General features: G+C 24.8%; 1 protein-coding gene across 2 annotated transcripts in view; it reads right to left on the minus strand.

The window, feature by feature from the left end:
* The window catches only part of LOC135923203 (uncharacterized), a 105,930-nt gene extending 93,498 nt beyond the window's left edge, over positions 1-12,432 (minus strand). For both annotated transcript variants that reach the window (XM_065457826.1, XM_065457825.1), the window contains exons 1-8: positions 12,347-12,432; positions 12,232-12,306; positions 12,064-12,187; positions 11,688-11,824; positions 6,675-6,813; positions 5,669-5,807; positions 4,129-4,349; positions 3,768-4,008 (exon numbers count right to left, since the gene is read on the minus strand). In XM_065457826.1, coding sequence (XP_065313898.1) covers positions 3,768-4,008; positions 4,129-4,349; positions 5,669-5,807; positions 6,675-6,813; positions 11,688-11,824; positions 12,064-12,187; positions 12,232-12,306; positions 12,347-12,411 — 1,141 coding nt within the window. In that variant the 5' untranslated portion in view covers positions 12,412-12,432. The remainder of the gene's footprint in view (positions 1-3,767; positions 4,009-4,128; positions 4,350-5,668; positions 5,808-6,674; positions 6,814-11,687; positions 11,825-12,063; positions 12,188-12,231; positions 12,307-12,346) is intronic.
* Positions 12,433-18,149: the final 5,717 nt, after the last annotated feature.

Genomic DNA, 18,149 nt, shown 5'->3' on the forward strand with positions numbered 1-18,149 from the left:
AAGTTTAGCTCAACACGTGAATAAAAAATTAATTTAATTCCTTTTCAAGAATGATAAAAAAAAAGGTCAACTAAGTACCTTTCACATCTTAATACCTTTAATTTTTATTTCAATCGTAAATTAAGAAATTAATAATATTAACATCAATCAAAATACCAGTAATCATTAAAGACCTTTCATTTTTAACCGAAATTTCATTGTTTTGCATTTGATCAATTAGGTTCTTATAAAAGTTTTTAATGCAATCTAAGAGATAAACAAATCTAACTCATTTTTATTATCAAGGTATTCAAGTCTCGCTTTCTTCCTACTCCCATTTTTTTTAAATATTTTGAAAATTGTTGAGGTAGACTTGCGAAAGGGGGTGGGAAGCCTCATTATAAAAAGCCTTCGTCTCCATACCACATTTGGATAAGGCAGGGTTTTCTCTAGAAGCTTGACATAATTGAAAATGATGGTTTAAACAATACTGCTGAAGAAAAAAGGAGATCAAAAGGGATTCCACCGACCCCCTTCGATTCTTTTAAAATTTGATAAACCAAAGTTAATGTAACTAAGAAATAACCAAAATTTTAGCACCATAACATTTATATTTTTGGAGATATTAGGGTTCAAAGTGGCAAATGACGTATTTTTTAAATTATCTGGCTACATTAAATTAAAATATTTTAAAAATTATATAATTGTAAATAACAAATGTAACATCAAAATCACGTAAAAAGATTATACTTTTAGATAAAAAAAAAATTTTTTGTTTCTAATTTCCAACCATTTATTTATTATTTAATAAGTAAAAACAATTTTTTGGAAATAATACTACATTCAATTTTTATAAAAAAATTTAGTAGACATTTTGAAGCTCCTTTTTTATATTTATAAAAAAAATCGGTCCGGGACGTGACCAGCTTCATTCTCAAAATCGATAAAAATGATTAGAAAAGTTTATAAATAAAAATTATAATATTAATTATTTTTAATGGTTTTTCTTACCAAATTTGGTATAAAGGATTATTTATCTTGTAAGTGAATAAACAATCAACGAGGTCGGTTTTGAAAAATCGGTCATATCACAATATTTTTTAGAATAAAGTTTAGTAGTAATTATACATATATAAAACAAAAATATAGATTTTTCAATGGGTAACGTCAGCAATGCAGTATTAGTTATAGGATCGGTTATCGGTCAAAATCACAATATTTTCATATATTTCTTGGAATATTTTACATATATTTATATAGTGTTGTAAACGAAGAACGCGTTCGTGAACGATTTTTTTTGAAAAAAATGATGAGTTCCTTTTATTTTTGACGAACTTTGAACGTGAATTCCTTTTTTTGACGAAGGCGTTCGAATTTAACGTTCGTTCAATTTTAAAAACACATATTATTTTTATTTATTTAGAAAAATTTAATATTAATTCAAATTTTTTAAGAAAAAGTCTCATATTTTTTAAACAGCTGTTTTTCCTTTATCACATTTCAATTTTTTTAACAAGTCTATAGTTTATTAATTTGAATATTATTGTTTATATTTTAATTTAATAGATAAGTGTATGTATGGATATTATTATTTCATTATCATCCTCTGATTCTTAAAATATAAATCAGATGAATTAACATTGCCATGATCCAAATATGATAAATATTTTACAGTAACATCCTATATCATAGGAATTCAATACATACTAAATGAAAAATGTGCCCAAAAAGTTTTATATCAGTTTCAAAATCTTCAGATTCCAATTTAAAACGACATTTGATTGCAATATTAATTTTTATTATATATAATATAAGTAAGTAAAATCATTAAATTTAAAGAAAAAATGCATTTGATTATTTGACTCCTACAATAACGATAGTTATTTTAAATTAAAAAAATTAGTGGCCTTAAATATGATCAATCATTGATAGAAGCAGTATTAAATGAGATTAATAAGAGGTAGTAAGCCTATCAATATCAAATTAATTACATATATTTTTTTAAAGATTAGAACATATATATGAAGATCAATATGTTCTTTCTACAATTATACAACCAATATTCAAGCCTCAATGGCCATGGATAAAGCTTCCACAGAACGAGCCTAATAAACCTATAGCGTTATTGATAACCCTAGAAATCATAATGCAAGAACTGTTAATTTCGAGATATCCTTTTTATTGACTAGGAAGTAGAGAATGGATTGGAGGAGGCTAACTTATCTCAATTATTTGAAGCAAAGGGAAGAACAATAAATGTTTTTAATAAATTCCACGCGTTATAAGAGTTGTTTATTAAGTATAACACCGCAATCTCCTCATTTGTGTAGTGCGTGTTTTTAATATAGTTAATGTCGTATTAACTGCCAAACGTTTCTGTCTATAAGATTAAAATTTTGAAAAACAATTGTCATTAAAAATTAATTTTTTTATAAATAAAAATATTATTTATTTGCTATATTATATTGCATTTATGATTATATTGGCTAATATAATGTGTTAAAATATATGACATTTATTTATATTAAATTATATTTTAAAAAAAATTTATAATATTTTGAACGAATGTGAACGCGTTCCTCTTTTTTGAACGCGAACATGAAAGCGTTCGATTTTTTTAGAAATATTTATAGCACTATAATTATGACGACATTAAACAAAAATAAATATTTTTCAATGGATATCATGGAAAGCAGTAGTCATCGGCCGGTTTTGAGTCGGTATCCGGTCAAATTACAATTTTAAAAATATCTTGGGTGATAATGTTTTACACGTGAATATATGTATTGAAAACAAAAATGAAGAGATTTCTATCAATAACGCCAGCAATGTGTGCCTTAGAAGTTTGCGGTTATTTTCGATATTTCATAAATTAAATGTCAAAGAAGGCTATCATTTTTTTAATTTTTATATATGTATCTACACCTAAATATAAAAAAAAACGCTAACCAATAATCATTCGGGTTTCCTAATATGATATTTTAGCATTAAACACCCTCTTTTAGATATATATTCATTAAATTTGAGTTTAATAAGCCAATAAATATATTATTTTTCCATTAATATTAAATAAAAATAGTATATTAATAGATATTTTATCTATATTTTTATTTGATAAAAAAATTGAATAAAATATATTTTAAAAAATGTTTTTGAAAATTATTTTTTTAAAAAAATTATATAAAAAAAATTTGATTCTTCTCCGTAAGGGCGATTTCTATGTTTACCCAGTTTCTCCTCTGATTTTTCTTCTCCATTTTTGACGGTCCTGAGCATCAATATTTGTATATTTTCCAATTGCTTTTTAGCAATGCAGTATTTAATTATACAGTTAATATCTATAATAATATTTTTTTTAATTTTTAATCTTAATTATTCATTGTTCCATATAGCAATGCAAGTAAACCGATCTCTTAATTGTTTTTTTTTAATATTTATATATATGCTCTATATTTTTATAAACGTTAATTGATTTTATATGTTTTAAATTCTAAAATAAAATATATTAAAAAAATTATAGAAATAAAAAATATCGGATCTGTATTGAACGAGTATCTTGATCGGTGAAAAATATGCGGATTGGCACAGCCCTAAAAAAATAAAGTAACATTCTATTACTTAAAAGCAACTTAACGTCTGTCAAATATCCACAATTGATAACTAAGGTTTGATCATCTATTTCAATATTATACATGAATACATAATATTTTTTACAAATATTAAAAAAATTTAAAAAAAGTAGGCAGTAAAGTGAAATTTCCATTTTATAATATCAATCGGCATAATACCTTTAAGGGTAGAACTATCCGGAATGTTTTTCAATTGATCCGGTATTTGAAATACGAGGCATTCTGTATTTTGTTGAGGGTTAGTTATGTATTCCCAAAGCGTGAGAGCTATTAAATTATAACTCATCAACAATTCCGAACTCATAACGCGCCTTAAGAAAAGAGTTAGTGATTCAAGCGCCGTGTTGCAGATGTTTGTGTCATCATTGTCCAGATGATACAGAAGTAGTTGAAAAGTAATCTATATACAGTTGGTATAGTTAGGGTTCGAACCAAAAACATTTATTTAATGCATACAAAAAAATATTTCATGTTTTTATTACTTATCAAATCGATTTTTATGCGAAAATATTTGTATTACTTTCAATAATAAAATAAAAGTTGAATCTTCGTATTCCTCTGAAGCGTTATGCGGTGTAACACTGGGCGTACCGATTTTTTTTACTATCAATGTTTTGGAATATTTAGAAGGGTAGGATATAATGAAAGGATAAATTTCGAGCAAGTTTTTGATGCACAACAGATTCCCCAATATGAGATTCGTGTCTTGATTGTGTTGGTCTTGCACAGGCAGCAAGGATACTTTGAAAGAAAATTATGTATAATATTAATAAAAACTAATTACCATACATATAAAATTGAATATTTAAGTGAAGAGATTGGCAATTTAAAGAAATGCAAATTTTTATTATAAATCTTAATAAATTAGAAGAATTATTAATGAGATCCACTAAAATTACTATTCAATCAGGGTTGGGAAATATTGGGGATACTTATATCTTTTTTAAACTTTTTATCTTGTCTACGATACAAATTATAAAAATATCTGTATCTTAATCAATTGCATTCAAGATACAAATCCTTTAAAAAAATTATATTAGTTAATTTGAATGTAAAATTTAATCCGAGTTTAGATATTTTAAGATAAGGTAATATATGATGTTAGTCGTCATATAATAATTTTCTAAACAACCCATATTTTCTTAAAATCGTCACACCTCCATTCATATAATTATAGAATCGGAAAATGAAAACAATAATGCTACACAAGGATTATATATTGCAAATATATATTAAGCATATTAACTAGAAAATTTTTTGATGTCGCCCAACATGAACATACCAATAATCTACATACAATGTAAAGAATGCCATAAATTTCTCTTAAATACAAAAATTTTTAAAGCTTCTGTATCCGGATACAATTTTCTGAAAAATTTTCCAAACCCTGCATTCAATGCTTACAAAGGATAACATTTTTAAAAATTTTGTGCTTTCATTTAATTCATTTTTTAAATAAAATCTTAATAACTATTTCGCTCGGAATAAAAACTGAAACGCTCAAAATTTTTTTCCTTCATTTCTTTAGTATGTTAAAAAGCTTTGGAACTAGGGCACCCTATTTTAGCTTATTTTAAGTATTGGTGTCATTGTTAATTTTTATATTTTATTCTCGTTTTTTTGGTTTCCTTCGTTTAAAAAAAATTTCTTTGCTTTTTTGGCTATTTAATCGATATTAAATAGCCGGTTATTAAGTAATAAGTTAACCTAGGATACGGCCTTGGAGATAAGAATTTTTAATGAATTTCACAGATGTTTTTCTTAAATTCGAAGAACATTTTTTACTTTGAGCGTTACATTTTATACCTGAGCAATTAGTATTTTTTCTGAACAGTTTAGTTTTTTATCTGAGCATTAAGAAATAATTCTGAGCATTCATTATTTACTTAGTGTTAAGTTTATATTATAGATGTTAAATAATTTTTTTCTAAGCATTTCAATTTTAATTCTAGCATAATAGGAGCCTATGATAATAAAATGATTATGTATTCAATAGGATCATATAAAAAACGTTCGTTAAATCTAATTCTATAATCAAAATAACAAATAAATCATCTCACTTAAAAGTTTAGTCAGAAGATCAACATAAAAAATTTTCGGATATCTGGAATGTTTTACAATAACGGACAAAATTTCAGCAAAAATCCTTTTATTGGCGTTGGATAAATTTGACGATGCGTAGAAATTGTTAAGTATTTCCTGAAATATAAGAAACGTAAAATTGAAGAAATTTCTATACATAAAGAATTGATTAGAAATAATCATTTGTATTTTGTATAAATTTAAATCATGAGAAAAAAATATAAGCAAAATAGAGAAGATCAAAAAATGCCTAGTCCAAATTCAATATAAGCGTCTTCGCCAAGTTATCGGGTCCTTAGTGAGGCTGAAAATAAATGATTGGAAGGAAGGGTAATTTTTTCTACATTTATATCAGAAACCTTCCAGGATCGGATATTCTGGGTCGTCAGAGATTTTAAAAATAGGTCTCCAAAAACATAGAATATTACACCAGGGTTAGGCCGAGCCTAAAAATAAAATTATTAACCCGGATCATTAAAAACTCAGTCGGATTTGAATAATTCCTTTTAAATTTGGACTGGGCCTCAAAATTTGATCTCTACAGGTCTTTGATTTATATATGTTAGAGTCAAAACATTTTTTCCGGCATTGTGTTATTTTTTCAACTTTAAATTATTTTTTGAGCGCACTTTTAAAAATTTAAAAATCTGATTTTACCGGAAAAGTATTCCATCATGTTAGGAATACCTACCCTATGAATTTCTGACAATTTTCCCATGAACTTTTAAATTTAATATAATTTATAGATTTTTCATATATTTTTTATATAAATTATTAATGACTCAAAGGTTAACAGCAAAATTGCTTATAATTCATGATGGGGTATTCTAAATATGATCAAATATATTTCCGGTAAAATCCGATTTTTAAATTTTAAAAAACGCACTCAAAAAATGATTTAAGGTTGTAAAAATAACACATTGCCGGAAAAACACATTGACGCTAACACATATAACTCAAGCATATTTTAAGTCATAATCTTACCTTTGTTTCCATCATATTAGCGTATTTTCCTGTTATAGGCATCACAATAATTAAAAATTCTTTCAATGCCTCCTGAATAATCTCTTCGGGTCTTTGAGATATAAGAATCAATGCCGGATAAAGATGTGTTATATAAGCCCTGTTAATATCATACATAAATATAACTTTAAATTTTGTGTCTTTTCTAATCAAACCATAAATAATTTTAAATATTTTTTCATTACCATATAAAACAAAAGTCAATAGTCTAAATTTATCAGTTATTAAAGTAGCGCACCAGATAGCGGCAGTGTGCTCTTTATCGAATGAATAAATTTACTTTAAAAATTACTAAAATTTATTTATAATTTCATAATTAATTTCTAAACTAAAATTTAATTTAATTTTGAAATTTATATTTCAAAATAAGCATTTAAATCTAATTTATCAAGTAATTTAAAATATAAAATTCCGCCAACAGAGATAGATATTGAGACAGATAATAACATAAATTTCTAGAGAATGATATCGGAGAATTTTCTTTTATCAAATTTGCAAATATTTTGTAATACAGGAATTAAATTTAGAGGCATAAAATGTAGGATAATATCATCCCATAAATCAAAAAGCTTCAACCTAAAAATCATCTAAAGCTATTATTCATAAATTATAATAAAATTATTTATTTAAAATATTCAAGCCTCGAATTTCAGAAAGATTAGAAAATGCCTCAATAATTTTGGTGCAATAATCCAATAAATTATGGAAAGAAAATAAGTGCAAACCTATTTATAAAAACATTTTCAATATCTTATTAAATTCTTAAATTATTTAGAAAAAGATTCATCGTGCTTTGAAGTCGAGATTTATAAAGCTTGAGTCAGCTCAATACTCCTCTTCATTAACATGACATCACCATCAGATAATATTACCTAGATCAACATTATATAAAGTAAATAAGATCATAATATAAATTAAAACATTTTCTACTAAAATCCCATTATTAGTTGGTTCCTTTTATTGAATTGATTTGTATACCCTTAAAGTTAAGATTTATAGTAGAAAACAATGTTATATTTAATTAAATTATGTGAAATGCTACAATTTCATATTTTTTAACCTCGTTAAAGTTAAGAGATGGTTTTTTTTCCTAACATGATCAGTTTTTGCCATCCCTTTTACTTTGATAGAGATATTATTTATTTATTAAACACCTATTATTTGTTTGATGTTTACGCATTGTTTGAATTTGATTTGAAAGTAAATGTCTAAAGATGAAAAACTTTTTCGCATTCTTTGAGCTCATTGCCCTTGAGTGTTGTGATGAAAACAGGGCTATGTATAATTTTTCTCGTGCTCATTAAACTGGGACAATTTAAGGAGTTAATTTAAATAAGAAGAATCATCCACCAATTTTGAGGGCTGAAGATATGTATATACACAAGGTGAAAGGTTCCATGTTTAACGCTTATGGGCAATAAGAAGATAGAGAAAAACCCCAGACAACTTTAAATACAAACCTGTTGCACAATCAAAACGTGATAAAAGAACATCAATCATATAAACTAAAACAATATTCAGGCGCACTTGCGGAGCATTATTTATCCTAATCATCATATTAATTTAAATAATTGCCTTGTCCATAATAAGGAAATGATTTTACTCAATCAAAAGACTATAGAGTAGAAATAGCCAAAAACTGAAATAATTATAACAGGGAAGATTGATATAATCTTCCTAGTGAATGGAAGAGCTTATTATCTTGTACTTAACATTATTACATTTAACATCATTTATCTTTTGTTTATTAATTTTAGAATTTCTTCTTTTTTGTCTAAATTTTTATTTTATTAATTATTTAATTACCTTGAAAATGATAACTAATATGTTATTGAAACGTTGGATATAATATAAATATTTTTTCTATAAATGCATATTGCCATAAAATCACCCAAATATCGCCACTGTGAAAGATTGCCGGAAAATATAAAGGTAATTTATTAAGGTATCTTAAAAGTATCAATGTAATAATTAATTCATATTAATTTAAATAAAGATTAATGAATAAAATGTGATGATTTAAAAATATTAAATTAGGTATTTTTTTAGGAACGTTCCAAAGCCCGGAACGGAACACTTTTATTTAACCGAAACGCAAAAATAATGTTGCTTTGAACCCCTGATATTATCATATAACTTTTAAATCAATTATATTGCCTTAAAATGTTTTTAAAAAAACACCTTTTATTGCATTAAAACATTCCCGCCATTTTTTATACATCATTCGTGATAGGAAATTAAGTAGCTGAACAAATAATTAATTAGAGTTCCTAGTATTTTGAAAATTTAATTTTAAACTTTCAACTAAACATGATGACTGTAATGATTATTTTTCCTCTTTGTTTTTTCCTTTAATTATTAATTGCCTTAGTTATAAATATATAATTAAATATTCAAATCAATTTATTTTTAATTAATAACTAATTATATAATAGCATAAAGGGTATATTTTTTAACTTAAATCCCCTTTACTTTAGATAATATAATTGCTTAGAAGCTAAAATTGCTAGAACATATAGGATGCTTAGACATTTCTATCGAAATTGAATGAGATGGGCTGTGAGGTGTTTGATTTGAAATGGAATAGAATGGTCCATGGGAATCATGCAAGGATCTCATAAATTCTAAATGCTGTTATAAAGATGAATGGCAATATAACCAAACATTAAATTCAATAGGACGATTATTTATGAATGATATATGAAAATTGAAGTAATTTATAATTCGCTTTTATATTTTATTTCTGAAGGTATTTTTAATTTTTAATGTATTTTAACATTATTCATAAAAATTACTAAAATTTTAAAACTTTATATTTTTAATATAAATATATATATCCGAGACGAGCAAGGCCCAGTCCTGGTTTGTAAAAAAAAAATTACCCAACCCGGATTTTTTTTTAAATTATTTTTTGGCCTGCTCCGGTTCTTATGTTTTCAAGCCTGACTTAGTCCTGTAATTTTTTAAAAAATTTCGACACAGGTGTATAAAAATATTTTTTTTACAACGCAGGTTCCAAAAATAAATTTCAGCCAGGGAAATATATACCAATTCGATATCTTACGGTTAATTTAATATGAAATCATTTAATATCTAATTACTTTTAAAATTATCTTGCCTATTATAAAATGAAGATTATTTTTCATTTGATAAGTACATTTGTGTTCTTTGGCGAAATGTATTTTATTTTGTAATGTTGTGTTAAATTGACTAAAAATAGGGTAAATTTATTTTATTGCTAAAATTTAAGGTTCTAAAATTGGGGTACATTTATTGTATTGCTAAAATTTTATGTATTTTTATAATTAAAATTTTTTATATTTGCTATCCAGATATTTTATATCACTAAGCACAAATAAACATTTTTGACCATATTTCATCTTTTAAGCAAATTTAAATTGAATAACTTTAAAAACATGGATTGTTTTTGATGTGAATGAAATTATTTCAATCACGAAGACTAGATGACAAGCTATGCTTGGGTAACCAATTTTCAAAAAAAAAAATTGCTGTTAGGTATAATATTTATACATTATTGAGGTAAAATCTCAATATAACATTTATTAATTCTTAAAATAAATTTTATATAAATATTTTACAAAAATATTTTAAAATATTCCATCAATTATTTGATAGGGGAAGAATGTAGTGATTGCAATTTTTATGATAAAGCCCAAATTTAATATTCTTTCCTTTCCCTAAATGGGCCATAGTGATTTAAAAATTATGGATTGTAGCCAATTAAATACCCATTGCCACATCTCAAAGAAAAATAGTTTTGTTACATGTTTTTTATATATTATTTTTATATAGTTTTATATTTTTTCATGAGAAAACTATATTATTTTTTTTAAATTTGCTTATAAAATTAGTAATATTAAATTATTTCTTTTATTCTTTTAAGGATAAAAGCCTTTAATATGAAAATTTAAGGGCAATATCATGTAAAATGTGGGAATTTAAATATATTCAAATAAAAATATAATAATTAGTCGCTCTCTAGATCAATAACTATTTTATAAACCTAGACAGTAAAAAACATAATAAAATAATGTGGTTAGTTATATTGTTTATTTGTAATATTACTTGTATTTGATTATATTGTAATTGTTTAAATGGTAATTATTTTTTTCTATAGTTTATGTAATTTTTGATAAAAATAAGTCTCATAATAACTATTTTATTTACCTAATAAAGTAGAGTGTATATGTATAAATAAAAATTGTATGATTTGATTAAAAATAGAAATAATAGGAAAGTGAAATGTTATATAACATTCTGATAATTTAAATATATATTTTTTTATTGTAATATAACCCAACCCAGGTGTAGATCAAAAAAATAATATGGGCTAAACTGGGTTGTTTAAGACAGCTTATTCTGGATTATTTAATTTTTTATACAGCCCAGCAAATATACCCTGGCCTGGCTGGTTTTGGTCCAGACCTGTAGATCTCTGATATATACTATATGAAATTAATATTTAGTCTAAATTGAGTATTATTCTTTTTAACAAAATTTCAAAATGCATATAAAAAAAACAAAAAAAATGTGAATAGATAAATATATATGAAGTTAGGTCAGGGATGAATCCTCCTAAAAAATGGGTGGTTTGGGTTCAGTGAAAAATCTCTGAACCCAGTTTGGGTTCAGGGTTTGGAGACCAGAAAAATAATGACTTATATTAGTTAAAATAATAGGAACATCATTTTTTTTTAAATTTATTTTAATTAATTTAAAAATTTTTAAGAAAAATAGTCGACTTTAAATATAACAAAAAAAAATATTTTTTTAAAATTAAAAAATTTTTTTGTTATACACCAAAATATATGCCTTGTTAATTATTTTTTTTATAAAAGTGTTGATAATTACATTACTTCTAACAAGTTACTTTAACAACACAAATCTCTAGTTTACATATTTAAAGATAAGTTTCTTTATTGATGTTTTTTTGTATTAATACTTCATTTGTACCTGAATTTTTGTTTGCGAACCAATTTGAATAGATATGCAAATCTGATGAGGCATGTCTTCAAAGATTTAGTTAGTCCATTATGTTTAATTTCCTTGAACAATTCTATTTGAATACGACTAATATAATCAACGTGAGACTAAAATTTAAAAAATTGCTAGATAAGAATTTGAAGCAATAATATTCATTTTTTTATATTTGTACAATATATTTAATTAACTAATTAGTATATTTAATAAATTATTATAATCCAATGCTTTCTCAGACAAGAGTATTTCAAAGTTTATGCAATAAGAAAAGAGCCAGAAGAAATTATTTCGTAAATCAAATAACAATTATTTATTTAAATTAATATACAAAATTATAAAGAGTTTAAACTTTAGATAGAATTGTGAAACAATCTTCAGCTTTTAACCTAACATCTGCTTCAGCATCATTAAAATAAAATATATAAGATTCACAGATTTTACTTAAAATAGATAAATAATTGCCATTGTTACTTCTAATAAATAGTAAATTGTATATATATATAAAACAATTTATAACTTCTCGATATGATTATGAAGAATATCATTTAACGCTCCTAAGTATTTAATTTTCTCAAACTTTTCCAATTTTTTTCTAATAATTTAATAAAAGAATAGGCATCAAAATAATTTACCTTTTTATATCAATATTCGGTTTTAGTAAATCTAATACCTTTAGTAATTTTTCAATTGAAGGCATATCTCAATTCTAATAAAATCCTACTTCTAAAGGGTTATTTTTTTATTAGTCCAAAGGCATATGTTTAATATGATACAACTAAGCTAAGAATTTAGTAAAGTGAGAATTGACAAGTATAAATAGAATGGACAGGTCAAATATATCAATAATATTTTTATTTAAGATTTATTTTATTTTATTTAAATCTATATTATATTTTTATTTATATAAATTAAAATTTTTATTCATTCAGATTAGTAATATTTTAAATATTATTTAAATGCATTATATTTATAGATTGCAAATTAACATTTTATAATGAATGACTTAAAATTTGTACAAGAATAAAAAAATATTTTAAATCATTGTAAAAAAAATTTTAAGATAGAATATATATTTTGATATTTAAACTTGATCTATAAATAAAATAAACTTAACAAATGTTATTTACTTGTTTGATATGAAATATGAACTATACTTAAAAGAATCTGCCATGCCAATCACCATTTTCGTTAATTTTGTTATGAAGTTATCCGCATGCAAACCTACGCATTACCTATTACAGGTAAGAATAGTTTCATTTCCGCTGCATCAAATCATAGAAGCCAAGTTGGAGACTACTAGATAAAGACGTCATCGAAAAGGTGGATCCTGTAGCAGTTCCAATTATTTCGGCGGACGTAAACGGTAAATATCTCTAAAAAATCTAGGCATATGCGGAGATTTTCTTATAACAATTTATCTAATGATAGCAATTTACTACCAACTTTCGTCGCCCTAACTAAAAAGATCGTAGGTGGCTATATATTTTTGACGATGGATTTAAGAAATAGTTCAATTCGGAGTTAATGTAGAGGCCTTCTAGTAATTTCAACTTCTGTTGGTTATTACATAAGTCTAAGAATCCCTTCTGAGTTAACTAGGGTATCAATAATATTTCAACGCTTTATAAACCTGATAAAGTGGTCAGTGTTTTTTTAGACGATATAATGATTTCTGAAAAGAATTAATTAATGTTTAAAAAATGTAATGAAAATTATGAATTATGTTTTATAAAAATAATGAAATGAAAATTATTAATGTGAAATATATAAAATGAAGAATTGACAAATTAAATATGAAGAATAATGTGTTGAAATAAATAGGCAAATCCCAGATATGATAGTAAGGATTAAAATAAATAAAGTTAGATATTGAACATGTGCTAAAGAAATAAATTTTTAAAAAGAACAATAATGTTAAAAGTTGATATATATATTACTTATATGCATAGGCGTAGCCGGGGGGGGGGGGGCAAGGGAAAATCCCCCCTTCAGAAATTTATTACTTTTTGTGAATATCATTTTAAGCCAATAAAAATTATCCACTTTAGTTCTCCCCCTACTCCCTGACCCTCTAAAATGTATGCATATATCTTAAACAATAATTTGAAAGAAAGAATGTAAAAGTTGATATTTTTTTATAAAACTATTTATCATAATTTATAAATTTTTGGAAAAAAGCATTTATATATAAAAAAAGTGAACCAAAAATATTTTTTTAACAAATGGAATATAAGCCAAAGATATGTCTTAAGACAAAAGTGAAATGTATTATAATTATTAATAAATAATAATATATCCATAAAATTACTAAATAATATAATATATAAAATATAATTTTTTATAAAGTGAGTAATTTTTATTTATTTATCTTAAAAAGTAATATATAATTATAAAACTATTGATAAAATTAAATAATAAATTTATTTAAAAAAATAAACCATAATACAAACAGTGGAATATTATATGTCGTAGATTTACACTATATCTAATTTTATCAATTATCATATGACAATCAAATTTTTACCAATTTAGCGAATTATATATTTTACAGAAAACTATAAAATATTGTTAAGGACATAAGAAAATATGTTTTAAAGACATTGTAAGATGGATAATATGAAGATTAAATTTTAATACAATTTTTTATTTAAAATAAATAGATGGCGTTAAATAATTTAATGCAAATTGTTGCTATATTTATTATCAGGAGCATTGATTAGTAAAATTTGTTAAAATTTTAACTGTAATATTTCTCTAACTGTCAGATAGGTCTGTAAAAGTGGAATTTTACCTAGTATTTTGTAACTTATTCTATATGATAGAATAATATTAACTATATGTCTACTTACTTTTTATAAATAATTTTCTTATACTTGTTTGGAATAAATTATTACCATGCTTTTATATTAATTTATATAGTAATATATTATATTACTTGTATAAACTAGTAAAAATATATTTCATATTTGTTCCAGGCTTATTTTTTTTATTAAAATTAACCTCCTATCTTGTAAAAATATTTTATGACTATATATAGACTAAGGTAACCAGAATTGCCATGTCTTCCCCCATCAGCGGGAGACTCCCACAATTTTTTAGTTTACACGCAAACATCTCACTCCCGCAAAACTACTGCAATTTTTTAATATCTCCCGCACAATTTCTTTTTAGCATTTTAACGTTTTTATTATATAAATAATAATTTTGAGAGACAGTAATTGATTATTTATATATTTTTAAAAATGTTAAATATTTATTCGAAAAACATGTCTAGTTTGTAAATTTCTTTCTATCCTGTTTAATTTTTATCCAATAATAAATCAACATCATTCATTTCATTCATATTTTATCATTTTAAGTGAGTTTGTATATAACAATATAGGGCTTGGCGCTTAATTAACACATTCAGGTTAAATTAGATATATAATAAAATAATATTATACTAATTTCAATGATACTGATATTTATTTTATTTATTATAGTTCAATCACATTATTAATAATACAGATGCAACTACAGTTGCGGAAATAATATAAACCCATCCTATCATTACAATATGGGTCGAATATTTTCCCAATATTATTTAACGACTCCAATATAAATTTAAACTTTATTGTTGTAGAAAAAAAATGAGCAAGGCTATCACAAATGTTTTATGACCTGAATCCAAGAGGTCAATTCTAGACGATTTAAAAGGTTGACATCCATATACAATTTTAACAGATGCATCTAATAAGGGAAATATTAATACATTTCCCTTTATCCTTTGCTATTTCAACAAGAATAAGGGTATTTCAATAAAACTGTTAAAAAAATTACCTCGGATAGTAAAAAATCATACAATATAGCTAATCACATAATGGTAAATAGAGCTAACTCCGGGTTATCAATGAGTTGCTTGTCAGCTTTCTGCTCTGATAATACCTCTGTGAAATTTGTCAAAAACCAATGTGTATTTACCGAATTGAAACAGCACAATATATGCCATATACTACATAATTCTTGCTAGAAGGCAATGAATGTATTATCTATGGATGTCGAAAGATAAAATGTTTTAACGAATTTAGTTCATCAACTAAAAAAGGAGTTTGTGGAGTGGTCTGACTTGGAATGGTGTGAGTTTTGCGACATGTCCCTATCAGGTGGTTATCATGGATAGAATTTTAAAATTTTACGAACCTTTAAAAATTACTTCTTAAATAAAGATTATAAATGCTGCCCTGAAATTTTAAAAATTTTTTCGAGGATGAAATGACAGAAGCATATTTAGGAATGATTTCATATGTAGGAAATCTACTACATGCTATTAATATTCAATTGCAATCAGAAGAATTTTTATTAATGAAGATTCACAAAATTATGTTGCAGCTGTGTTCATCTTTACAGTTAAAAATTGATAATAAATTTTATGTCGCTATTGCTAAAAATATTATATTAAAATGTTCAAATAATACTCTAATTAATATATTTTTAAAAGAAGCAATTTTTATTAAGACAATTTTAGAATATTTGCAATCAAAATCGATTTTAATAATTCTATTTACAAATATATAAATATTATGACCTTGGAACAGAAACCTTCAATTGATGGTTTTATGATTTAATAAATATATTTAAAATACCGTTAAACATTGATGTCTTGTTTTAGGAGATTGTAATTCTCTCTAAATTTTATGATTCGCCAGAATATTTAAAGTTAAATGATCTAAAAACAAAGGAGGAATGGGTAGAATTTTTTCTTAATAACGATAAATCCCCATGCTTGGAATGAAGAAGCGTGTATGTTTTCTCTTTACCTCGACTGCCTGGAGAAAGGAAAGAAATCGGATTGCTCTAACGTCATTAGAGGCTGAGCTAATGGTTAAACAAAATTATAAATGCCGTGCCAACTATTTTATAATATATGTCATTGGTCTGATGAGATTCAGAGATGGGAGAGAGGGAATTAGACAAAATCATTACGATAGGGTAGAGCCTGGAAGATTAAGATGGTCCTAGTAAACCTTAGCAATAAGTAGTAGAATTATATTTGGTAATAATGATTGGGAAAAATCGAATAAAACTATCTAACTATAAACCTGAGATGATTAAAGGTAAGCCCAATATTGTTTGATTCCATGGATATGATTGTGATCATCACCGGTGTAACCGTGGTTATTCCCGATTCCAACGCAATCTGTAATATTGGGCAACCTAACTAAAATAAAGAAATTCAAGGAAATAAGGATCCAAAGATACCATGGAAGAAACTATAATTATAGGAGGCGGTTGGAGTTGGTAATCGTCTTATGAAATGAAAGCTAAGGCAAAAATCATTGGAGGAAATAGGAGCAGTGGCTACATGACAAGATTTTTATTGGATGCAAACCCCACTCAAAAACCTAAGCCAACCCCCCCCCCTTCCCCTAAAAAATTACCGCCACATTCGAAGGCGATGTTTCATATTATTAATTGCACCTTTATAATAAAAATGGTACTCCTTTCATAAATTTTAAAATAATAACTTACATTATTTTAGCTCTACTACTAACTATAATAATATAGTTTTTTGTTTGACATGATTATTAGTTTGCTGAGTAATCCTTTTAAATGAGTTTTATTTGGAAAATAATGTCTAACATTATTTTAGCTCTACTACCAACTATCAAAATATAGTGTATTGTTTGGCATGAAAATATTAATTTCATAAGGATAGTAAATTTTTTTATTTGGAAAATAATGTCTATGATTGTTTAAAATATATAGATTTGATCGATGTTCAGCTATATCATTATATTATAATAAAAGTATTAATTTTTATAGCAATATATTTTGTCCTATCAATAAATTTATCCTAACCCCCCCCCCCCACAAGCGCCTACCCCCTAAATCTCTTAAACAAAATTGAATGTAAACTATCCCCCCCCCCCCAGATATTTGAATTTCAATTAATGGGGGCTTGATGCAGATTTCTTTTTATTAAACACTAATTTTGTTTGTTCATGTTTATATTTGGCGTGGTATATCATTTTTTTATTTTAATTCTGTCAATTCATTCATTTATTTTTGATGAACAATTTTAATTATCAGGTTATTTTTGTTTGCAAAAGAAATAAAAATGTAGTAATTAAATTGTTAATGTTATATTTTTTTTAGATTATAAAAAATTGTAATAAATTTATTTTTAAAATGTAAGAAAATCCAAATAAAATCAATATTTTTCGGGATAGGAAATTATTTTTCGTTGTAAAAAAATTATTTTAGTTTCACAGATTATTTCTGTTATGTTTAAAAAAAAGGGTTAATTTAGGAAATCAACAAAAAAAAGAAGACAATTTGAAGAAAAAAAGGAATTAGTACCATAGAAAATAAAATATATTAATAGTCAAAATAGAAAAGACAAAAAGGTAAAATCCACTACCACATATATTTTAATATAGATATACATTTATAAAA

This window comes from Gordionus sp. m RMFG-2023, chromosome 2 (assembly GCF_954871325.1).
Source record: "Gordionus sp. m RMFG-2023 chromosome 2, tfGorSpeb1-WG-v2, whole genome shotgun sequence".
Classification (NCBI taxonomy): domain Eukaryota; kingdom Metazoa; phylum Nematomorpha; class Gordioida; order Chordodea; family Parachordodidae; genus Gordionus; species Gordionus sp. m RMFG-2023.